The sequence below is a fragment of the Petromyzon marinus genome, chromosome 58 (genome assembly GCF_048934315.1).
Source record: "Petromyzon marinus isolate PM22_M1 ecotype Great Lakes invasive population chromosome 58, UKy_Petmar_22M1.pri1.0, whole genome shotgun sequence".
Lineage (NCBI taxonomy): Eukaryota > Metazoa > Chordata > Hyperoartia > Petromyzontiformes > Petromyzontidae > Petromyzon > Petromyzon marinus.
Window position 1 is genome coordinate 7386064 of NC_133724.1, and position 26783 is coordinate 7412846.

The following is a 26783-nucleotide window of genomic DNA, read 5'->3' on the forward strand; positions in this document are numbered from 1 at the left end:
AATATACACTACACTATAGTATATAATATACACTATAATATAATATACACTACACTATACACTAATATAAACTACACTATACACTACACAACACTATACACTACACTATAATATACACTACACTATAATATAATATATAATATACACTACACTATACACTACACTATAATATATAATATACACTACACTATAATATATAATATACACTATAATATACACTACACTATAATATAATATATAATATACACTACACTATAATATATAATATAAACTACACTATAATATACACTATAATATACACTATAATATAATATATAATATACACTACACTATACACTACACAACACTATACACTACACTATACACTATAATATACACTACACTATAGTATATAATATACACTACACTATAATATATAATATACACTATACACTACACTATAATATATTATACACACTACACTATAAACACTATACACTCCACTATAATATATAATATAATGTATAATATACACTACACTATAATATATACTATACACTATACGTTACACTATAATATATAATATACACTATACACTACACAACACTATACACTACACTATAATATATAATATACACTACACTATAATATATAATATACACTACACTAGAATATAATATACACTACACTATACACTACACTATACACTATACTATACACTATAATATATAATATACACTATAATATACACTATACACTACACTATAATATATAATATACACAATACACTACACTATAATATATAATATACACTATACACTACACTATATTATATAATCTACACTATACACTATAATATACACTATAATATAATATACACTATACGTTACACTATAATATACAATATACACTACACTATAATATACTATATAATATACACTATAATATAATATATAATATACACTATACACTACACTATAATATACTATATAATATACACTATAATATAATATATAATATACACTACACTATAATATATAATATACACTACACTATAATATATAATATACACTATACACTACACTATAATATAATATATAATATACACTACACTATACACTAATATACACTACACTATACACTACACAACACATTACACTATACACTACACTATAGTATATATATACACTACACTATAATATATAATATACACTACACTATAATATATAATATACACTACACTATAATATATAATATACACTACACTATATTATATAATATACACTACACTATAATATATAATATAATATACACTATACACTACACTATCAACTAATATACACTATAATATGCACTACACACTACACTATACTATATAATATACACTACACTATAGTATATAATATACACTATACACTATAATATAATATACACTACACTATACACTAATATAAACTACACTATACACTACCCAACACTATACACTACACTATAATATACACTACACTATAATATAATATACACTACACTATACACTACACTATAATATATTATATAATATACACTATACACTACACTATAAACTAATATACACTATAATATACACTACACACTACACTATAATATATAATATACACTACACTATAGTATATAATATACACTATAATATAATATACACTACACTATACACTAATATAAACTACACTATACACTACACAACACTATACACTACACTATAATATACACTACACTATAATATAATATATAATATACACTACACTATACACTACACTATAATATATAATATACACTACACTATAATATATAATATACACTATAATATACACTACACTATAATATAATATATAATATACACTACACTATAATATATAATATAAACTACACTATAATATACACTATAATATACACTATAATATAATATATAATATACACTACACTATACACTACACAACACTATACACTACACTATACACTATAATATACACTACACTATAGTATATAATATACACTACACTATAATATATAATATACACTATACACTACACTATAATATATTATACACACTACACTATAAACACTATACACTCCACTATAATATATAATATAATGTATAATATACACTACACTATAATATATACTATACACTATACGTTACACTATAATATATAATATACACTATACACTACACAACACTATACACTACACTATAATATATAATATACACTACACTATAATATATAATATACACTACACTAGAATATAATATACACTACACTATACACTACACTATACACTATACTATACACTATAATATATAATATACACTATAATATACACTATACACTACACTATAATATATAATATACACAATACACTACACTATAATATATAATATACACTATACACTACACTATATTATATAATCTACACTATACACTATAATATACACTATAATATAATATACACTATACGTTACACTATAATATACAATATACACTACACTATAATATACTATATAATATACACTATAATATAATATATAATATACACTATACACTACACTATAATATACTATATAATATACACTATAATATAATATATAATATACACTACACTATAATATATAATATACACTACACTATAATATATAATATACACTATACACTACACTATAATATAATATATAATATACACTACACTATACACTAATATACACTACACTATACACTACACAACACATTACACTATACACTACACTATAGTATATATATACACTACACTATAATATATAATATACACTACACTATAATATATAATATACACTACACTATAATATATAATATACACTACAATATAATATATAATATACACTATACACTGCACTATAATATAATATATAATACACTATAATATATAATATACACTATACACTACACTATAATATATAATATACACTACACTATAGTATATAATATACACTATAATATATAATATACACTATAATATATAATATACACTATAATATATAATATAATATATAATATACACTATAGTATATAATATACTATATAATATATACGTTACACTATAAATTGTAAATTCTGAAGTTGCTTCAATCTTCCGACACGAATCGGGCCACGTTAACCGACACACAGTCGACGGTATCGATTTAAAGTAATCGATGACGATTAAAACAACGTTAACGATTCCTGTCGAATGAATGGGTGACTGGATCGAAATAATTTTGCTTCTTCCCCCCCCACCACCACTCTCCACCGTGCAATCTTTTTTTATGAATTGTCAACGATAAATTGTCCTCGTAAGTATCGAGGGGAAGTCCGTTATTCGCGCTTAACTCGAAGGGGATCGATAAATGGCCGTTTAAGAACGAAACACTCGCAGCATCGTTTCAACGGGATCGGGCACAGATTTCGATTCCTCCGTTGCTCAAGAGGAATCGAAACTCTAATAGATTTGTTTTGGCGCTCGATTTCTCCTATTATAATTGGTTTGGGGTCAATGGGAATCGTTCCGGGTCCGGAATCGTTCCGCGAATCGGCCTACCGATCCCAGCTTTTCAAGGCAACGTGGTGGGTTAAGCGGTCTTTCGTTTTGTCGAAATTTTTTTTGTTTTACGATCGGGATTTTTTGTTGTCGTTGTCGTCGTCTCTGACGAAGAAAGTCTCGACAAGGCGGCTGGGACGGGGTGTGCCATGGCTCATTTCGTGGCGCCGTTGATCCAGGACAACCACAACGGATGGGGGCCCTGCGCGATCCCCGAACAGTTTAAGGACATGCCCTACCAGCCCTTCAGCAAGGCCGATCGCCTCGGCAAGGTGGGGGGGAATTGCACAATAATTACACAACAACAGCAGCAGCAACAATTAAACGCTTTTTTTAAGTCTTTGTTTTTTTTTAATGGGTTCATTGTAACGCGTTTGGGCGGGGCGGGGTGGGGGGGATTTTTAGGTTTGCTCAGGCTTCTCGTACAATGACCAGGCCTAAAAAAAGTTGGATTTTTTTTTTTTAAATGTAAATAAATAATCGTCAGGTAAGTTTCAATTTTAACAAACGAACAATGAGGGGATTTTTTGTATTATTATTACGTGCGGGGCGGTAAGCGGTTGCTTGGAAGCGTTTAATACTTTGTTCGATACGTCGCTGGGGATATTTGCGTAAGCCTAGCTCAGCAGGCCGCAGGCTGAGATGCGTTAAAAAGTCACGGCTTATTATGCGACATTCCGCTGTTAAACAAGACTTAAATAGTCTTAAAGTTCACGATTCGTTGAACTGCGCGTGTCTAATTGCTCGCACTCGTTCGAATTGCTTACTCCGTGTCCCTCACGTGGCCAGAATTCACCTTCTGTGAGATGCATCCAAGCCTTGGATTCGAACCTTGACTCCAGGATCTCAGCGGTGATAGTTGAGTGTCTCCAACTTGGCCATCATGAATACCTTGAGGGAGGGAGAGAGAGACGCCCACACCCAGGGGTTGAACCCTCAACCCAGGATCTCAGCAGTGATAGTTGAGTGTCTCCAACTTGGCCATCATGAATACCTTGAGGGAGGGAGAGAGAGACGCGCACACCCAGGGTTTGAACCCTCAACCCAGGATCTCAGCAGTGATAGTTGAGTGTCTCCAACTTGGCCATTATGAATCTCTTGAGGGAGGGAGAGAGAGACGCCCACACCCAGGGTTTGAACCCTCAACCCAGGATCTCAGCAGTGATAGTTGAGTGTCTCCAACTTGGCCATCATTAATCCCTTGAGGGAGGGAGAGAGAGACGCGCACACCCAGGGGTTGAAGCCTTAACCCAGGATCTCGGCAGTGATAGTTGAGTGTCTCCAACTTGGCCATTATGAATCCCTTGAGAGAGGGAGAGAGAGACGCGCACATCCAGGAGTTGAACCCTCAACCCAGGATCTCAGCAGTGATAGTTAAGTGTCTCCAACTTGGCCATCATTAATACCTTGAGGGAGAGAGAGAGATACCCCACACCCAGGGTTTGAACCCTCAACCCAGGATCTCAGCGGTGATAGTTGAGTGTCTCCAACTTGGCCATTATGAATACCTTGAGAGAGAGGGAGAGAGAGATGCCCACACCCAGGGTTTGAACCCTCAACCCAGGATCTCAGCGGTGATAGTTGAGTGTCTCCAACTTGGCCATCATTAATCCCTTGAGGGAGGGAGAAAGAGACGCCCACACCCAGGGTTTGAACCCTCAACCCAGGATCTCAGCGGTGATAGTTGAGTGTCTCCAACTTGGCCGTCATGAATACCTTGAGGGAGGGAGAGAGACGCCCACACCCAGGGTTTGAACCCTCAACCCAGGATCTCAGCGGTGATAGTTGTGTCTCCAACTTGGCCATCATTAATCCCTTGAGAGAGAGAGAGACGCCCACACCCAGGGTTTGAACCCTCAACCCAGGATCTCAGCAGTGATAGATTAGTGTCTCCAACTTGGCAATCATTAATCCCTTGAGGGAGGGAGAGAGAGACGCCCACACCCAGGGTTTGAACCCTCAACCCAGGATCTCAGCAGTGATAGTTGAGTGTCTCCAACTTGGCCATTATGAATCCCTTGAGGGAGGGAGAGAGAGACGACCACACCCAGGGTTTGAACCCTCAACTCAGGATCTCAGCGGTGATAGTTGAGTGTCTCCAACTTGGCCATTATGAATCCCTTGAGGGAGGGAGAGAGAGACGACCACACCCAGGGTTTGAACCCTCAACCCAGGATCTCAGCAGTGATAGTTGAGTGTCTCCAACTTGGCCATCATGAATACGTTGAGGGAGAGAGAGACGACCACGCCCAGGGTTTTAACCCTCAACCCAGGATCTCAGCAGTGATAGTTGAGTGTCTCCAACTTGGCCATCATTAATCCCTTGAGCGAGAGACGACCACGCCCAGGGTTTTAACCCTCAACCCAGGATCTCAGCAGTGATAGTTGAGTGTCTCCAACTTGGCCATCATTAATCCCTTGAGAGAGAGAGAGACGCCCACACCCAGGGTTTGAACTCTCAACCCAGGATCTCAGCAGTGATAGTTGAGTGTCTCCAACTTGGCCATCATTAATACCTTGAGGGAGAGAGAGAGACTCCCACACCCAGGGTTTGAACCCTCAACCCAGGATCTCAGCGGTGATAGTTGAGTGTCTCCAACTTGACCATTATGAATACCTTGAGAGAGAGGGAGAGAGAGATGCCCACACCCAGGGTTTGAACCCTCAACCCAGGATCTCAGCGGTGATAGTTGAGTGTCTCCAACTTGGCCATCATTAATCCCTTGAGAGAGAGAGAGACGCGCACACCCATGGTTTGAACCCTCAACCCAGGATCTCAGCAGTGATAGTTGAGTGTCTCCAACTTGGCCATTTTGAATCCCTGGAGAGAGAGACGCCCACACCCAGGGTTTGAACCCTCAACCCAGGATCTCGGAGGTGAAAGCTCAACATTGCCATTACGAGCCCCAGAGAGAGAGAGACACCCTGATCCATTGTTTAAATCCTCAGTACCTCTGACCCCGGCTATTATGAACCCCCTCATCGTTGTGATTTTGTTGCAGGTTGCTGATTGGACCGGATCCACATACCAGGACAAGCGCTACACAAGTGCGTGTGATTAACTATTACATTTACTCACAAATTGCGGGGGGGGGGGAGGGGGGGGATATATAAAAAAAAACATTAACAATTGTATTTTTTTAATTCTTTTAACCGATTAAATTAGTGCTTTGTAAAAAAAAAAACATTTACTCACGAACTTACTCGCCACACTGCAGGTCACAATCACTTGTCGTATCTGCGGCATTTCCCACACTGCAGGGACTCGCTCACCCGCTTGCACAAATACATTCAATCACAAATTTACCCACGAACTTACTCGCCACACTGCAGGTCACACCCACTTGCCGTATCCGCTTAATTTACTCGCACTACTCCACACTTGGGATTTCCGTCCCGTCGTTTCTTTTCCCAAGCTCTTGTGACTTTGCTCAATTCGAGAAAAGCGTCAACACTCAACGATTACAGCTTTAATGGTGCTGTTTGTCGCTGGTCGTTTTCTGTCTGAGGCTCAGCAATACAGTGGACTCCCATTATCCGCAAGTGGTTTGTTTGATTTGCGGCATTACCTGTGCACCTGAGATTTTGACATTAACAACTCATGGATTATTACTTGAGCCCAAATTAATAATCTTAAAGCAGTTATACATCGTTATTCTTGAAAATGTTTATTACAAGTCGCGCGCTTAAACGGAAGAAAAATGTTTCTCGGGTTAATCCGAAATCCACGTGATCGCCCCTGCAGTACAGTAGTTGCCACATCTTTACGACGGTGGGGCATAGTTTGATTGATGTTGATTGGCGCGGCTCTGCTCTCCACTTAGTGGGTCGAGCCTTCTGCGGGGCGGGAACAGGAAAGTGTTATCACTGAACACGCGCGTCGGTCGGTCATATTCATTCTCAATCGAAACTTTTGCCGATGTTCGTGGATTTTGGCACAGAGATCCGGCGGAAAATGTTAATAAATTTGGATTATCCGCGATTTGGAATTATGAGCGGCCGTCCTCACCGTCATTAGCGCGGATAATCGGGAGTGCTCCTGTGCATAATGACTCATCGCAGCTTTTTGCGTAAAAGGTCGTAAAATTAATGTGTACAAGATTACTGCTGTGTGTGTGCGACTCGGAATATGTCGGTGTGTTATGTGGGAGTATATCTGTGTGTGGTGTGTGTGCGCGCGCGTCTGAGTAGACAAATATTCGTCCCAGTTTGGCGGGGGTAGTCAGTACGCGTACTTCCACGAGGAGGATGAGGGCAGCTTCCAGCTGGTGGACACCACCCGCGTGCAGAAATCCATCTTCCAGAAGAACCGGATGAAGTTCACGCAGGTCTTGTGCAGACGCACGCGCACGTGTATACGTAAACACACACATGTGTGTGTGTGTGTGTGCACACACACATCTACCCATAGTTGTCAACCCATACGGTTTAGCCGTTTTCTCGTACAGGGAAATTGAGTATTTCAGGTCCACACGGCGTACAGCCGTTTGTGATGGCACTTTGGAGGATGAACGTTGAGATTGATAAGGGGCACGGGGTGACCAATAAGGTCCGAGTTGCTCCGTAATAAGGTAGGGCACTGATAAGGGGTTGACCGGTGTGTCTACGTACGTAGATTTGTATGCATAGGTTTTGTTGGCGGGGGTAGGATCGCGTAAACATAAATGTGTCATTAAACCCGCCACAACCCAACACAGTCTTTTAGTAAGGTTTGTCACGTAAACCGAACCTTGTGAATTCGTTACTGGTTCAGCATTACCGGTGTGTTCCAGAGTAAACACACTTCAACATTTAAGAAAGCCTGCGTGTTAACCTGATACATGTTTATGTATATGCATCCACACGTGTTTGCATACACACGCGTACTTTTCTCCTTAACACCTCTAGCACTCGCCCCGTGACCAACACAACTACTTTTTACTCCACGATTACCCTTAATACAACCCCTACCACTAGCCCTAATAACTGATATACGAGTGCTTTGATATACGAGTGCTTTGGATTACAAACACGTTTCCGGAACGAATTATGCTCGCAATCCAAGGATTTACTGTACTTCTAGCCTCAACTTGAACCTTGCGCCTAACACTACCTCTAGCAACTACCCCTGCCCCTAACATACCCCCAACTCTAGCCCTGCCAAGAATACCACTACTTCTAGCCCAAACCTGAACCTTGCACCTCTAACACTATCCCTGCCTCGAACACTCCCCCCTAGCGCTACGCCTAACACTACCGCCACCCGTAACACGCTGTTGTGTGTGTCTCTCTCTCTGCAGCAACGGAACATGCGCCGTGAGAAGGAGCGCAGGCTGCAGATGCAGGCGCTGAACATGCAGACCCTGTCCAAGAGCGCCAAGCAGAAGGAGAGGTCCGCCCTTGTTACGAATCGTCGTTGCCCGGTGGCCATTCTGTTGCACGTGACGCAGCTGTCGCCCTTCATGGGACTCGTCGTTGACTGTGGGCCGTGTCCGTGTGTGTGCGTGGCGTGTGTGTGTGTGCGTGGCGCGTGTGTGTGTGCGTGTGTGTGCATGGCGTTTGTGTGTGCGTGTGTGTGCGCGTGGCGGGTGTGTGTGTGTTAGAGACCGGCAAAGGATTCAGAAACTGCAGAAGCAGTTTGGAGGGAGACAAAGATGGGATCAGAAGGGGCAGGTAAGACCATCAAGTGGTCGTCGTTGTTGTCTTGTTGTTTGTGTGTGTGTGGTGTTGTGGGGAGCGGTGGGGTAGCAGTTAGCGCGCTGCGCTATGAACCCGGCAACCTGGGTTTGATTCCCGCTCACAGCCAACACCCATGACGATTATCTGAACAGGTCCTGGGCCTCCCCTAGGTCGACTCGGCCTCACATGAGTACCTGGTGCGGTGTGTAAACATCGCCACTGGGGAGACAAAGGCGGTCGGGCGGGGTGCTGGCCACCCATCATATACCGTTCTGGCCTTCTATAGGTGCTCGCTAACAGCACTTGCCCCTACAGTCTGTTAAGGCTACACGGGGGATCTTTGTTTTTGCGTGGTGCTGGCCACCGACCCACCCCCCTCCCCCCTGCGTGCATTGTTGGCCTTGATAGGTGCCACTCGCTAACAGCACTTTGCCTCAACAGTCTGTTTAAAGGCTCTACGGGGAGTATATGTCTTTGTTATGTATCTCAGTGAGTGTGCTCTGTGTGTGTATCTGAATGTGTTTACAGTAGAACCTTGGATTGCGAGAATATTTTGTTCCGGAAATGTGTTTGTAATCCAAAGCACTCGTACATCAGTTGTGATCACGTGACGTTCGGCAGTACAAAGCGTGTACACGTACACTACTCATAGTGCAAGACCCTCGCTCGTTTATCAAATTAATATTTATTTACAATTTTTTGCTCGTCTTGCAAAACACTCGCAGGCCAAGTTACTCGCGATCCAAGGTTTTACTGTATCTGTGTGTGCTTGCATCTCTCGCTGTATACTCTACATCTCTGGTACACGTGTATCTCTATGTAGATCCGTCTCTGTACATCTCTGTGTGTGTCTCTACATCCTGACGTGTTTATCTCTGTCTGTATCCGTGTGTGTGCTTTCTCGCCTGTTGTCTGTTATCTCGGTGTGTGTTCCTGTACATATCTGTAGCACCATAGTTGGAACGGCACCTCGTACCGTCAGGGGGGAGGGGCTGCAGCGCCAGCCCAAGAGGGGAGGGGCTGCTGGGGGCTGCTGTGGGCTCGGGATCCCCAGACAGCTAAGCCCCTCGACGCCCCCAACGGGGGCGGGAGGGCTGCGGGGGGTCTAGGATCCCTCGCAGCCCCACCCCTCGATGGGCAAGGGGCATCAAAGGGGACCTCCCCAGCCGATCTGGGACCAGTTGAAAGCCGAATACCAGCAGCTAGATAGGACCCTGGACCCCCTCGACTCGCTGGCCGGTGGTGGGACTCTGGGACTCCCGGCCCCGCTGCCCTTGTAAGGGCGCGGGGCCGAGGAAGCCAGAGTCTAGACCCGCACCTTGGCTGGGTGGGGTCAGGGTAGCCTCCCCTAGGGTGACTATAGCCCGAGGACCCTAGAGCATTGCCAGTGTCACGGCACGCTAGGAGTAGGCTGTGTCCCCCAGGCTGTGTCGGTGTGTGAGGAGGACTGTCGGAGTGCTGTGTTGCAATAAAGAAGTTACCTACCCGAAGTGTCTCCGGAAGCCCACTACATATCTACGGCTCCGCTAATGCGTTTCTCTGCCTGCATCCCCTCGTCCGTGTGTCTGCGCGCGAGCAGCAGAAGCCACGCGACTCCTCCGTGGAGGTCCGCAGCGACTGGGACGTGAAGGAGGAGATGGATTTCCCGCGCCTCATGAAGATGAGATACGTGGACGTGGCTGAGCCCGTTGACATGTGAGGCTCCACCACTTCACAGCGTCGGCAGTATCGTCAGTCGGAATCGGCGCCGTCGGTAGCAGCAGCGCTACCGGCAGACACTGTTGCAGCAACGGCAGTATCGCCATCATCAGCACTATCATCGGCAGTAGTATCAACAGGAACAACACTAATACTAATCTTGAATAAACACAAGATCCAGGTCCGTTTCAACACATTACATAAAATCCGTGATCTGGTTCCGTCTGTAAAAGATGTGATTCCGGACATACAATACCCTGGTGTCTACAAACTAAGTTGCCTCTGTGGTAGTAGTTACATTGGAGAAACCAAACGCCATATCTCGGACCGCATTCGTGAACATAAAGCAGACCTTAAACACGGTAGGACCAACACCTCGGCCGTAGCAGATCATTGTTCTAATTCAGTAGGCTCACATGCCATTGACTTTTCCAAGACGGAGGTTCTTTGTAAGCCATCTGGCTTCCATGAGAGATTCGTTCATGAGACTATCCACATATACAAACACAGAGACAATTTCAACCGAGAAGATGGATTCTATCTTAGCAATCATTGGAAAGATTTGATAAATCATTTCAGTTCTTGATTGATTGTTCACGCTTACAGTGCCTTTCAGACAGCATACATAAAAACAAATTTCGTCTCCCCCCTCCTCTTTTCAAAAAATAGATGGACTAGTCCTGGCAAACTGCCATCGTTGCGCGTGACGCAAACGTTATTTATATATATATAAATAAATAAACATGCCGTTTTCAAAATAAATTTATGCAAACCGACACACCTGATGATGACCGTTTGAGTTATGGTCGAAACGTCGTGAGAATTTTTTTTTATTGTTTTATATATATATTTTGTTATTTTGTTGTTTCTCTTCAACGTGACTTTACCGAAAAAACTAAGAATATAACACTAATATAGTTTTTTTTTTGGCTGAGATCGTGTAAATATAAACGTGGTGCTGGCGACCCACCTCGTACGGCCTGCTGGGCTTCATAGGTGCTCGCTAACAGCACTTTCCACAACAGTCTTTAAAGGCTATACATGGGGGCTCTTTGTCTTTGTAGCGGCTGGCTCGCTGTGCTATGAACCCGGCGACCCGCAGTTCGATTCCCGCTCACGGGCCGATGCCAGTGTCGATTATCTGAATCGGTCCTGGGCCTCCCCAAGTTTGACTCGGCCTCAAATGAGCATTTGGTGCGGCGTGTAAACATTGCCGCTTGGGGAGACAAAGGCGGCCGGGCGTGGTCCTGGTAACCCACTCCCTCGCGCGCCATGCCGGCCTTCATATGTGCTTGCGAACAGCACTTGCCCCAACAGTCTATTGGGGGGGGGGGGGGTGGTCTTTGTCTATATGATTGTAATTGTGGCCTATGTGTCTGCGTGTATCTGTGTAGAGAGTGTCTGGGGGAGCTGGAGCACTATGACAAGGCGTTTGACCGCATCACGACGCGCTCCGAGAAGCCGCTGAAAAGCATCAAGAGAATCTTCCACACGGTCACCACCACCGATGATCCCGTCATCCGCAAGGTCTCCTCCTCAGTGCAACAACAACAACAACGACCACCGCCATTCGCCACTAAGTGGCGGCGACGTCACCACGGCGCGCTCGTGCCAGGCTAGGTGCACTTTGAGGACACGCGAAGCGTCCTAGTAGGTCACAGGACACCCGAGTGCGTTGACTGACTGAGACGACTGGCCGATGCACCACCTGTGCCCCCTACTGTGCCAACCTGCTGTGTTTTAGCCACCCGATGCTCCGCGCGTTGTTGTGAGCGTCGCTCCTTCTGACCTCGTTGCTGCAAGGCAACTTCCTCCATCTGCCCAGTAGGATCCTTCGCGAGCCTCCTTCCTAAAGGCCGATCTTGACACCGCTGGTACCGGTCATTGGCAAGGCCACTTAGATCTTCCAGGACCACATCAGCCGATCTCTTCTCTTGCGTGTGTACCACGCTCTTTTAGCCCCCTCCATCCGTCGATACAAGCTTCCTGGGCACGTGGTGGTTGGGCATGCGGGCTACATAACCCAGCCAATGCAGCCTTGTTTGTCTAATGAGCTCACCAGATCTCGCTCTCTCACACACACACTGAACTTCTTTAGAACTACTTTTTGTGTTCAGTTTGCTGTCCTTCCAAAGCACCTCCGATTAGCACGGTTGGCTGCGGACGGTGCGAAAGAAGTTCAGCGTAGACGCACACACATTGCCGTTTCCCCGTCTGCGGAACATTGCAGCGTAGGAATATGAAAGTGCCAGGACACGCTGTGCCGATGTTCCGCTAAGTGCCGATACAACATACCGTTTTACCGCTTATCGTTTAAACAACCCTAACGTGCGTGTGCATCTTTGTGTGTGTGTGTGTGTCCCCGTGATATCCCAGCTGGCTAAGAGCGAGGGGAACGTGTTTGCGACGGACGCGATCCTGGCGACGCTCATGTGCTGCACGCGCTCCGTCTACTCGTGGGACATCCTGGTGCAGCGTGTCGGCTCCAAGCTCTTCTTCGACAAGAGGGACAACTCCGATTTCGGTTTCTACCCACCCCCCCCCCACACGCATTCTCCAACGCACCGGCGGTGCCAATGGTTTAAAATGTGCGGCGGCCCTCCTCGCACCGATGATGTCTTATCGGCGAAAGTGGGGCGCCCCCCGCCCCCCCCCCCCCCCCGACCGAAAATTGGTGAAGAACGCTGGCATACACGAAGACAAAGATCCCCCTTATAGCCTTTGAACGGACTGTTGTTTGGGGCAAGTGCTATCAGTGAGCACCTATGCAGGCCTGCGCGGCACACGAGAGGGCCGTCGCTCTCATTTTAATTTGCATCAAAAGAGAGTAACTTGCGGTGCCGCACCTATCGCCCATCAGGGGAAAGAACGGTGATCCAATCTCTAACCCCCCCTCTCCCCCTCACCCCCCCCCCCCCCCAGGGATAGATCTGCAGGTTTGCAGAGCATTTCTCTCGAGGTCTTGGGGGAGGGGAAATCCCTCGGTTCAGTACACTGCACGGGGCAAGGTGGGGAATGACCCCTGCTGAGGCCGCAGTGCCTCAAGTATTGGATTAAGTAGCCCACCCTCTAGGAATGGCGGGATGAGGCCGCCCTCAGTTGAGCGAGTATGAAGGGCGCGATCCAGAGCGCCGGAGGTCACTTTGACGTGGCCTCAAAAGTGCACCCGGCGTGGCGCAAGCGCCGCAGTGACGACACCGCCACTTAGCGGCTGTTGTTGTCGTCGTCGTTGGCGAAACGCCGTACTCGGGATTGTAAATGTTGTGGCTTGGCTCCCCAACACACCGGTGTAAGTGCTGTGCTAGTGACGAATTGGCCACGTTCTGTTCACGTGAAAGACCTTACTAGTTGGCGGTGGCGGGTTTAACGACGCATTCGTATGCACAACGATCTAACCCCAAGAAACCGCTCGTGGGTAATGTTGGTCGCGAAAGCGACCCACCGCTGCTGGCGCGTTCAACTCTTGCCGTATCCCGCGTGCTGTCAGACCTGCTGACGGTGAGCGAGACGGCCAACGAGCCCCCGCAGGAGGAAGGGAACGCCATCAACTCCCCCCGGAACCTCGCCCTCGAGGCCACCTTCATCAACCACAACTTCTCCCAGCAGTGCCTCAAGATGGTGTGCCACGCACGGGCACGTGCAGGGACACGGTGGGGGGCTGGTGGACACGCGGGGACACGTGGCGGGGGTGGGGGGGAGATTGGAGACATAGGAACACACGGGTGGGAGATGGGAGACACGGGCACACACAAGGACACATGGGGGAGATGGGAGACACGGGCACACAGGCTTACGCGGGGGCACACGTAGGGGAGATGGGAGACACAGGCACACGTGGGGACACAGGCATAAGCGGGGACACACGGGGGGGAGATGGGAGACACGGGGACACACGGGGGGGAGATGGGAGACACGGGGACACACGGGGAGGAGATGGGAGACACGGGGACACTTGGGGAGGAGATAGGAGACACGGGGACACACGGGGGGGAGATGGGAGACACGGGGACACACGGGGGGGAGATGGGAGACACGGGGACACACGGACACGCGAGGGACACATGGGGGCGGGGGACATGGGCACGTGGGGATAACCAGCAGGGTGGGGGTACAGTGGACAGATGGGAGACGCGGGGAGGAGATGTCACAGTGGGGTACGAACGGATCGCCACCTACACTCGTGGCTTTTCCTTATCCCGGCTTTGACCATTCACGCCACACATGTTGAGGTACAGTTCACCCCATTGCGCCCCCCTGTAGCTCGACCATCCGCGGGCTGGCCGCTGGTTTGCTGTGGGCATTATAACGAAGTGCTGTGCACACTCGTTGCTGCTCACCCCGAGCTATGAATGCTCTGACATAGTGCGTTGTCTTTGTGCTGGTCGCCTTTTTTTTGGCGCTGTCCTCTGGTCTGACACTCGTAGTGAGACTAAGCCATGAAGATGGCTGCTGTCCCTGGTGTAGGCCAATCAGTTTCAAAGACAACGCATCGTAGATTATCATAGCGTGTTTACTCTTTGGTTTTTTCGGTGAAGTCGCGTAGGTAAAACACATTCTCCTGCGGAGGGAGCTGGTAGTAGGAACGTTGGGTTGCTCGGTCAGTGGCCAGGGTCAACGGCGGCACCACGTGATGTATTCGGCACAATATGGCCGACTGTGAGGGCGGGCACAAGCCGGCGTGAGTAGGTTAAACGTTGAGTTTTATAAGGGCACCACGGGGTGACCAGCCCCTCCCCACCCAGCCCCTCCCCACCCAGCCCCTCCCCACCCTCCCCTCCCCACCCAGCCCCACCCAGCCCCTCGCCACCCGGCCCCTCCCTCCCCACCCAGCCCCTCCCCACCCCCCCACCCAGCCCCACCCCTCCCACCCCCGCCCAGCCCCACCCTCCCCACCCCCCGCCCAGCCCCACCCTCCCCACCCAGCCCCACCCCTCCCATTTTTGGATGCACGACGGACGGACACAAGAATCCCCTGTGTGCTGCTGGTGGTGTAACCAGGAAGTTCCTACACAGTATGAAATTTATTTTATTTTCCTACCTACTACGTCGCGATGACTTTACCGAAAGAACCAGAGAGTATGGATCCCCGCAGTCACGAAAACTTTAAATCTAGATTCCATAGCATGTTTGTTGGCATGTTCACCACAAGCACTGTGTTGTGTGGTAGTTGATTCCTTGCAAAAAAAAAAAGTTTATATTTGGTGTTTTAGTGCCAGAAAGAGTAAATTTTTTCACGCTGCACGCTCAACTGCACCGCGCGCGATGGCGTGCCAAACTTGTCTCCATCTTGCCTCCCAAGCTGCCTTATTTGCGGGGTCACAGGTCACGTGTTCCCAGCAGCCCAGCGGGGGGCAGCGAGGTTTCAGCCCGCGCGATTATTACTTTTTAACTCGCTGATTTTTTTTTTTTACCGCAACGGTCTCTCTCTCTCGAGAGGCCTGCCGAGAGAGATGCGCCCGGTGCCGCACTGGTGGGGGCGGTCCAGACGTGACACCAAACGAAGTCCACTGTCCCGATACGTTAAGGAAGGGGGGAAGATAGAGAAAATAAGTTGGGCAGTCCAAACTGTTGCACAGCGACAGGAGGGGACGGCCTCCTCCGTCATCAAACGCCTCGGGAGGCAGCGGGTGGACGCATCGCCGTGGCTCCGTATCGCCAAACGGGGTGAAGGATGTCCTCGCGGTCACGCCGGCAGAAGCTTATCCCGAATCGGAGGACTCCCCCCCCCCCCCCCCCCGCGCACACGCACGTGCGTTTGAACTTCTTTCGCGCCGTGCATAGCCGACCGTGCGAAGCGGAGGTGCTGCAGCCAACGCCGACTCGAGACTGTGGAACCAGTACAGACCCTCCCGAGATCGGCGCAAGATCGGCACGCCATCACGACAGAAAACAAACGTCCAGAACCGTGGACCAAAACCAATTTATATCCCATTTGAGTTTGCGGATCGCGGATTTGCCGATTTGTGGCTAGGTTCAAGAATGTAACCCCCCCCCTCCCCCCACGACGATGGCCGGTGTGTTAGCGTATGTAAGCACGTGTGTGTGTGTGTGTGCGCGTATGTAAGCACGTCTGTGTGTGTGTGCGCGTTTGTAAGCACGTCTGTGTGTGTGCGCTTGTGCTGTGTTCAGGGTGCAGAGAAGTACAAGTTCCCCAAGCCCAACCCCTTCACGGAGGACGACCTCCAGGGAGCGGAAGTGGCGTCTGTGGGCTACAGGTGAGAACCATCCTTCCCCCTACGTGTTTGTGCGCACGCGAGCGCGTCTTACGTTTAACCGTAAACAAAGATCCCAAACAGAATTCTGAAGCGCCGTGTAGCCAGGGCTGGACCCGAAAGAAATCCGCGGATCTACTTCCGAAATACGTGGAACCATTTAGATTATCTGTGGCAGATGTACAGTGAGATTATGATCGGTGTTTAAAAAAATTGCAGTTAGTGAGCACCTATTAAGGCTGAAGGGCGGTGTGGTATAGCTAGCACCATGTCAGGCCTCCTTTGTATCCCCAGTGCTGCTATTTACACACTGCAACAGTTGTTTAAGGCCGAGTGGACCTAGAGAAGGCCCAGGACGGTTCAGATATCGTTCCACTACTGGGTCGGATGTTGAAAGCAATGCGCTAGCCACTGCTCCACCACTTCCTACACACAAAGTTCCCCCGTGTAGCCTTTAAGATTTGTTGGGGCAAGTGCTGTTAGCGAGTGGCACCTATGACGGTCTACACGGCACACGAGAGGTTTTGATGGCCAGCACCACGCCCGGCCGCCTTTCTCTCCCCAGTGGCGATATTTACACACCGCACCAGGTACTCATTTGAGGCTGAGTCGACCTAGGGGGAAGCCCAGGACCGGTTCAGATAATCGTCACCAGTGTTGGCCGTGTGCGAGAATTGAACCCGGGCCGCCGGGTTCGTAGCGCAGCGTAGCGCTAACCACTACACTACCGCCCCCCACTGTTAACCAACACACACGCACACAAAAAGACAAAGATCCCTCATATAGCCTGTAACAGACTGTAGGGGCAAGTGCTGTTAAGCACCTATGAAGGCCGGAACGGTACACGAGGGGGTGGGTGGCCAGCACCACGCCCGACCGCCTTTGTCTCCCTAGTGGCAATGTTTACACACCGCACCAGGTACTCATTTGAGGCTGAGTCGACCTAGGGGAGGCCCGGGTCGCCAGGTTCATAGCGCAAGCGCGCTAACCGCTACACTATCGCTCCCCACACACACACATACACACACACATACACACACACCTACGCACTCACAACAACAGCCGCCATTTGACACTTAGGTGGCAGGGGTATCACCGGAGCGCTTGTGCCAGGCTACTTGCACTTTGGGAAGTGTGCTGTTAAGGGCTCGCTTGTGCGCAGGAGGTCACGGGGCGGACCCGTTTGACCGACCTGAGATGACTGACAGATGGCACCGTCTGTGCTCCCCACTCTGCCGCTTCGCTTTGTTCCGGACGCGTGGCGCTCCGCTCGTTGTTGCGAGCGTCGCCCCCCTCCCCCCCGCTCCGCCCTTTGTTATTGCTGGAGGGGCGACTGCCCCGAACTCCGCCAAGCAGCGTCCGTCGCGAGCCTCCCGATTCTCACGCGGCCACGTGGCCCTCTTCCTCCGTCCTCCCGCAGGTACCGCAAGTGGAAGCTGGGAGAGGACATCGAACTGATCGTTCGCTGCGAGCACGACGCCGTGCTGACCGGGGCCAACGGGGAGGTCTCCTTCATCAACATCAAGACCCTCAACGAGTGGGACTCCCGGGTGAGACGCGTGGACACGCGCTTCGTATTGGCGGGCCAGAGCGTCGTCAGGAGTTGTGTGTGTTTTATGTAACTATGTGTGTCTCTATCTGTTTATTTGTTTATTGATATAGAATGGGTCACTACGGCGCCTGGCGCCAGTTACTGATTGAGAGCGGACCTGGGGAGTGTAGTAGCCCTCTCTGCTAGTGGGGGGCGTGCAATGTCACGGAACGTGTCCCTAGGGGGCGTAGTGCTGGTGGCTGGCAGAGAGGGGGCATCTGAGGACGTAGCACCCCGATTGGCTGGCAAGGGCACGTGATAGGCCAGGGTAAGGATGTGGACCAAAGGTGATAGTAGGGACACGTGGGGTATGGCCACGGCCCCTTCTGGAAGGTTCCGGAAGGGGCCGTGGCCGAGAGCGGAGCCGGGCCACGCTGAGGGGCATAGAAGGGAGGTCCCGAGGCTGGGTCGGGGCTCTCTGTTGGAATGGAGTCCTCCGTGCTGCGTCTTCCCCTGGGTCTTAGTGCTCGGCATTGTGGGTCAGGCAGTGGTGCCGACTATCCTGACCCGGTTTATGTCGTTATCCCGTTGTGGTCCATAGAAAAAACGTGTTGCCTCCTGAGTTGGTGTGTGTCTCTCAGTGAACCCGCTACATTTGTATCTACAGCTGTGTGTGTATCTATCTCTCTGTTACAGAATTAACGAGGGTCTTGTTAGTTGTGTAATGTCTATCCGTTAATACTGGTAGGAACCTCTGGTTACACCAGCCCACGGGAGATGATTGTGTCCGTCCGTCGTGCATCCAAAAATGGGTGGGGATGGGTGGAGAGGGGAGGGAGCAGAGGGTGGTGCTGGGTGGGGAGGGGCTGGGTGGGGAGGGTGGGGAGGGGCTGGGTGGGGTGGGGCTGGGTGGGGAAGGTGGGGCTGGGTGGGGGGTGGGAGGGGTGGGGCTGGTCACCCCGTGGTGCCCTTATAAAACTCTGCCCTTATAAAACTCAACGTTTAACCTACTCACGCCGGCTTGTGCCCGCCCTCACAGTCGGGCATATTGTGCGGAATGCACCACGTGGTGGTGCCGCCGTTGACCCTGGCCATTGACCGAGCAACCCAACGTTCCTACTACCAGCTCCCTCCGCAGGAGAATGTGTTTTGTGTATCTATAGCTGCGTGGGTATCTCTATCATCTCCTCCTTGTTCTGTAACAGGGTCAAGCGTCGTCAGTATCTGTTGTGCATATCGGTGTGTGTCTATATCTCTATGCATGTATAATCTGTGTCTCCCCATCTTTCCCTCCCTAGCTAGCTCTGCAACGGGGCGGAGTGTCGTCAGGAGCTGTGTTTGTGTATATTTGTCTCTGTCTATCTGTGTATCTCTTTGTATTTATAGATGTGTATCGCTAACATCACTCCTTGTTCGTTCTGTAATGGGGTCGAGTGGCTTCAGAAGCTTTGTCTCTTTGTAGTAGCTCTTTTTCAGAGGCGGCCTGGCCACAAAGGACAGCTCAACAAAGTGGTTCATCACGTGGGAATTTATAGCAGCCAGGTACTCTTAAACGCACGTTGATTCTCAACGTGGAGGGAATAACCGGAAGAGCCGGAGAGAAATCCACGCTACCACGGGGAGAACACGCAAACTCCAAACATACAGCAGGCGTCACTGTCGGGATCGAATCCACGACCTCCTGTATACCTGGCGAGGGAGTTAACATCTCTCCACCGCGGCGCACATAATCTGTGTCTCCCCATCGTCCCCCCCTCCCGCCTCGCAAGTTGTGTAACGGGGGTGGGGGGGTCGACTGGCGTCACAAGCTGTGTGTATCTGTGTGTGTATATCGGCGTGTTATCTATGTCTATAATCTGTGTGTGGGTATCTGTGTGTGTATATCGGTGTTATCTATATCAACTATAATCTGTGTTTGTATCTGTGCATATATCGGTGTTATCTTTAGCTAGCTTGAGCTATCTATAATCTGTGTGTGTGTCTGTATCGGTGTGTATATACATGGCTTGGTACAAGCGTCGTGGTGACGTCACTGCCACGTAGTGGCGAATGGCGGTTGTTGTATATATATATCTCTCTATAATCCGCGTGTGGTGTATCTGTTGTCATCTCTGCCTCGCTAGATCTGTAACGGGGAGTGGTGTCAGAAGCTGCGTTTGTATCTGTGTCTATATCTCTCTTTGTGTGCATGTATCTGTGTCTATATATCGGTGTGTATCTATATCTCCCTATAATCCGCGTGTGGTGTATCTGTTGTCATCCCCGCCTTGCTAGTTCTGTAACGGCGTCGAGTGGCGTCAGAAGCTGGACTCTCAGAGGGGCGCGGTTCTCGCCACGGAGCTCAAGAACAACTCGTACAAGCTCGCCAAGTGGACCTGCTGCGCCCTCCTCTCCAGCTCCGAGTACCTCAAGCTCGGGTCAGTGGCTCGCCCTGTGGAACGTCCTCTCCCCCTCACTCTCGCTCTCTCCCTCTCCCCCTCTCGCTCTCTCTCCCTCTCGCTCTCTCCCTCTCTCCCCCTCTCCCTCTCTCCCCCTCTCGCTCTCTCTCTCTCCCCCTCTCTCTCTCCCCCTCTCCCTCTCTCCCCCTCTCCCCCTCGCTCCCTCTCTCCCTCCCTCTCTCCCTCTCTCTCCCTCTCTCCCTCTCTCCCCCTCTCGCTCTCTCTCCCCCTCTCGCTCTCTCTCCCTCTCGCTCTCTCTCCTTCTCTCTCCCTCTCGCTCTCTCTCGCTCTCTCTCGCTCTCTCTCGTTCTCTCTCCCTCTCTCCCTCTCGCCCTCTCTCCCTCTCTCTCCCTCTCTCGCCCTCTCGCCCGCTCTCCCTCTCTCTCCCTCTCTCTCCCTCTCTCTTCCTCTCTCTCCCTCTCTCCCTCTTCCCCTCTCGCCCTCTCTCCCCCTCTCGCCCTCTCTCTCCCTCTTTCTCCCTCTCGCCCTCTCTCGCTCTCTCAATCTCCCTCTCTCTCCCGCTCTCTCCCTCTCTCTCCCTCTTGCTCTCTCTCGCTCGCTCTCTCTTTACCTCTCTCCCGCTCTCTCCCCCTCTCGCTCTCTCTCCCTCTCTCTCCCTCTCTCTCCCTCTCTCTCCCTTTCGCTCTCTCGTTCTCTCATCCAGGGCCCGGCGGATGCGGTTGCTTGCAGGATTCGTGCCAAGATGTCGGTTTTGTTTCACGGCACGGCGGCAATCGGCGGGGCGGCGCGTGATGCGGGCGCTGGGCGGGTTATCGTGGTGACCTTCCGTCTAGCAGTGGATTGACCGTGGCTGATTATGATGAATTGATGTGACCTGTGGTTACGTGTTGTACAGGTCGTACAGCATGTAACAACTCGCTGCCCAATCCACAGCGGAGTAGTAGCGATGATACACGACTACCCCGGTGCTCCTGACACGGTTTTCTTGGCTTGACCACCGGTATGCAAAGTGATTGCATACTGGCTAGTGTCCTGATAGTAGCATTGTCTTTGTGCTGTTTGCTTTTATAATAATTGCCGGTGGTGACACAGTGCTACTACTGCCGGTGGTGGTGTTGTTGATGGTACTGCTACAGGTAGCGATGTTACTGACTAATTCTGCTGCTCATGGTTGACGATGCTACTGCGCCTTTTGGCGTCGTCCTCTGGTCTAACACCGTTTGAGACCAGGCTCTAAAGAAAGCCGTCTCTGGTTTTTTATTTGCAAGTTCACCACAAGTGCGTGTGGTCAATGCAGACATGACTCCTCGCAAAAGGTTTCAGTTTGGTGTTTTTTAACACATGCGGTCCAGTGCACCGCGCTAGCAACCCGAGTTTGGTGTTTTTTAACATGCGGTCCAGTGCACCGCGCTAGCAACCCGAGTTTGATTCCCCCGCTCACGGCCGGTGACGATGGCGAATGTGCGAACCATTCCTGGGTCTTCCCTCTCCGAGGCCGACCTTAATTGAGCGCCTCGTACGGCGCGTGTAAAGCTCCGACACTGGGAAGACGAAGACGGCCGGGACCGGTGTAGGCCCTTCGTCATGGCGTGCGCCGTGCCCGCCTTCGTAGGTGCTCGCAAACAGCCGACGCCAACCGTGACGGTCCTGTTTTAAAGGGTAGGCTTTGGAGTCTTTGAAATAATCCAGCTGCGCCTCAACCCCTCCGACCCTGACCCCCGCCACCGCAGCTACGTGTCGCGCTACCACGTGAAGGACTCGGCGCGCCACGTGGTGCTGGGCACGCAGCAGTTCAAGCCGGGCGAGTTCGCCAGCCAGATCAACCTGAACCTGGAGAACGCTTGGGGCATCCTGCGATGCATCGTCGACACCTGCATGAAGCTGCCTGAGGGGAAGTACCTCATCCTCAAGGACCCCAACAAGGTGGGACTCCCTCCCTGCCCCTCCCTCCCTCCCTGCCTCCCTCCCTCCCTGCCTCCCTCCCTCCCTCCCTGCCTGCCTCCCTCCCTCCCTGCCTCCCTCCCTCCCTGCCTCCCTCCCTGCCTCCCTCCCTGCCTCCCTCCCTGCCTCCCTCCCTGCCTCCCTCTCTGCCTCCCTCCCTCCCTGCCTGCCTCTCTCCCTCCCTCTGCCTCCCTCCCTGCCTCTCTCCCTGCCTCCCTCCCTGCCTGCCTCCCTCCCTCCCTGCCTCCCTCCCTCTCTGCCTCCCTCCCTCTCTCCCTGCCTCCCTCCCTGCCTCCCTCCCTCTCTGCCTCCCTCCCTCCCTCCCTGCCTCCCTCCCTGCCTCCCTGCCTCCCTCCCTCCCTCTCTGCCTCCCTGCCTGCCTGCCTCCCTCTCTTGGCCACTCCCTCCCTCTACCTCCCCGTCGCCGTCGGTGGTTTCCAGCGTAGAAGGCCCTACAGCCGATAGGGTTTATGTGCGCGCTGTTATATTTGGTGGCATACAAACGGCGTAAATCGCGACTGTCGTAAACCGGGGGGAACGCCTGTATAGAGATGGGGCTGTGGAGGAGCGATGGGTCATGCATTGTCAGCTTGTTTATTTGGTTATTTATGTTCTGCCACGGCGATGCTTTTGATTGTTATTTCTACTGTCGGGTAGTATCAGGATTACTCATTGGTTTTGTCACGAATGTAGAAATAAAATAAAATGTAACTAAATAAATTCTATTAAAATAAATCATGCACGTTTAGAACGCAACACAAGCGATCATCATCATCATCATCAGGTTATTACGCCAATAGCGAGGGAGCACATAGGGGGGTTCATCACGCTCATAGCACATAGAGAAACGTTAAACTGGCACGGAGGCAAACGCAACAGGAAGATGAGAGACGAAAACTCAACAAACTTAAGAAAATTAACGTGATGCAAAACCAGCCGGCCAACATCACGTGATTTTTACATCACGTTAATTTTCTTAAGTTTGTTGAGTTTTCGTCTCTCATCTTCCTGTTGTGTTTGCCTCCGTGCCAGTTTAACGTTTCTCTCTATGTGCTATGAGCGTGATGCTCTCCCCCCCCTTATGCGCTCCCTCGCCGATGCAGCGGTGATCGTGCCGATGCAGCGGTGACGTTGTTGATGGGTGTTAGTGGTGACGTCGTCGGTGGTGATGACCGTGGCGATGGTGGCGCTTGTCATGTTAGTGGTCGGGTCGACGGTGGTGGTGCGCTGATGTTGACGACGGCGGTGCCGATGTTGATTTCGTCTCGCAGCAAGTGATCCGCGTCTACTCGCTCCCTGATGGGACCTTCAGCTCTGAGGAGGAGGACGAGGAGGACGACGATGACTTGGATGAGGAGGAAGAAGAAGCCGGTGAGGTCCTCATCATCCCCATCGTCATCAGCATTGTCGTCATCGCCACCTCCAGCAGCAGCATTATTATTAGGGTCGTTGCCGCCACCGTCATCATCATCGTCGTCATCATCACACCACCATCACACCGTCATCATCATCGTCATCATCACACCGTCATCACACAGTCATCATCATCGTCATCATCACACCGTCATCATCACACCACCATCACACCCTCATCGTCATCATCACACCGTCATGATCATCGTCATCACACCGTCATCATCACACCACCATCACACCGTCATCATCATCGTCATCATCACACCGTCATCATCACACCACCATCACACCGTCATTATCATCGTCATCATCACACCGTCATCACACCGTCATCATCACACCGTCATCATCACATCGTCATCATCATCGTCATCATCATCGTCATCATCACACCGTCATCATCACACCGTCATCATCACACCGTCATCATCATCACACCACCATCACACCGTCATCACACCACCATCACACCGTCATCATCACACCACCATCACACCGTCATCATCACACCACCATCACACCGTCATCATCACCGTCATCACACCGTCATAATTAACGTCATGGCCCACACGGCCATCGACACCGCAACCAAAAACACCACCTCCATCACGACCACTGCCACCGCTACTACTAAAGACAAAGATCCCCCGTATAGCCTTGAACAGACTGTCGGGGCAAGTGCTGTTAGCGAGTGGTACCTATGAAGGCCGGCGCGGGACACGAGGGGGTTGGGTGGCCAGCACCACGCCCGGCGATGTTTACGCATCGCACCGGGTAATCATTTGATTACGAGTCGACTTGCCACCACAATCACCACCGCCGCCGTCTTCACCGCAATCATCACCGCCGCCGTCTTCACCGCGATCATCACCACCGCCGTCACCCCGCACCGCCAAGTCACCACTAACACGCCTTCACCGCCATCGCCACGAAACCATCGCCCGCCGCCGCCGTTGTGAGAGTCTGATTGCAAAACTCGTTTGCGACAGTCGCCCTTCCAATTCGCCGGTGAGAGGCTAGGCTGACACGCTCAACGACTGCCGCGCCCTCGAAGGCTCTGCGTTGAACCTGCGTGGCTGCGTCGGGCGGTGGGAGGAGAGGGGGAGGAGGGGCGGTGGGAGCGGGGGGCGGTGGGGGGGGGTGTCTTATCGACACACACACATTACGTGCGGTCGCTACGCGGCGGCCCGACCCAAGGAGAGGTGAACCGCGGCAACTCGCCGACGCGTTTGTGTCGTGTTTGAGAGTTTGCCGCCGGTCGTCGATTATTTTTTTTAGTTTTAGTTTTTCGGGGCTGGGATCCGCCGCGCGTGCGGCCACAATGCCGGCGTTTGTGCCGAGCGCCCTCCTCCGCCCGAGCACGGTCAGTCACGGACAGCGTGGTGACCGGGGCGCGACGCGCTTGTGTTGCATTGATCACGTGACCGCTTGGTTTAACCGGACGTCGGGCGGCGACGGAAGAGGGGGGGCGGTGGGGGGGGGGGTTTGTCCGACGCACCCTGGCGCTCGGCCCCGGCGGCAGTATGGCCCAATAAAAAAACTCGAAATTCAACGATGGGTGACGCGTGTCTGCGAGGGAGGGGGCCCTCTCGCGTGTTAAACGTCGTTTGTGTTTGCTGCCATTGCAGGGGAGGACGCCGCCGCTACTACCTAGACCAAGGTGGTAATGTCACGGTCCGACTCCGGCACCGCGTCACCTCTTGTGCCCGCAGCGTCGTCGTCATCGTCGTCAGCATCGTCACGATGTAATCTCCGTACTGTTCTTGGTTCTTTCGGTAAAGTCACCACGTAGAAGGGAAACAATAAAATAATAAAAATAGACAATTTTCTTGCTGCGGTTTTCGCACCTGATGACGACTCCTTGTGTTGCAGTCGAAACGTCGTGAGAATTTTATTGTTTTATATATTTTTTTAATTATTTTATTGTTTCCCTTCTACTTGGTGGTGCCTTTACCGAAAGAACCAAGAATATGAATCCCTGCAGTCACGAAAGCTTTCAATCAAAATTTAATCTCCGTACTGTTTTTGTGATGCCCCAAGCTACGAGTCGCTTACGGAGCAATCCCGTTAACGCGCGGCGATCTCTCCCCCCTACGGTGGTGGCCGGTGGATTAATAATGCAGGGTGCTTAAAAAAATAAATGCTGGCGCTTACACGGGACTATCGCCTTTAATGGGAAAATAAGGGATGATCCGCTGTCAACATGGTAACAAATGTTCAGGTCAACAGCTTCAACAAATCAAAGAGTCTCTCCCCCACTTGTTGGCCGCACGTGGCCTGGGGTCTTCGCCAGGTGGTCTCCAGACCCCCCCGGACGCGGCAAGTTGGCAAGTTAGCGGAAGCGTTCACATTGTTTTTTTTAAG

General features: G+C 50.1%; 1 protein-coding gene across 1 annotated transcript; it reads left to right on the plus strand.

The window, feature by feature from the left end:
• Nucleotides 1-3567: 3567 nt before the first annotated feature.
• EIF3D (eukaryotic translation initiation factor 3 subunit D) lies at nt 3568-26572 on the plus strand. Its single transcript, XM_076052891.1, has 15 exons — nt 3568-3836; nt 6567-6612; nt 7756-7892; nt 8844-8935; nt 9147-9216; nt 10802-10917; nt 12315-12447; nt 13297-13444; nt 14408-14538; nt 17050-17135; nt 18553-18682; nt 20938-21080; nt 22793-22985; nt 24275-24374; nt 26048-26572. Exons 1-15 carry the CDS (start codon nt 3714-3716, stop codon nt 26071-26073), a joined length of 1674 nt encoding a protein of 557 aa, XP_075909006.1. The 5' UTR covers nt 3568-3713; the 3' UTR covers nt 26074-26572.
• The last annotated feature ends 211 nt before the right edge of the window (nt 26573-26783 follow it).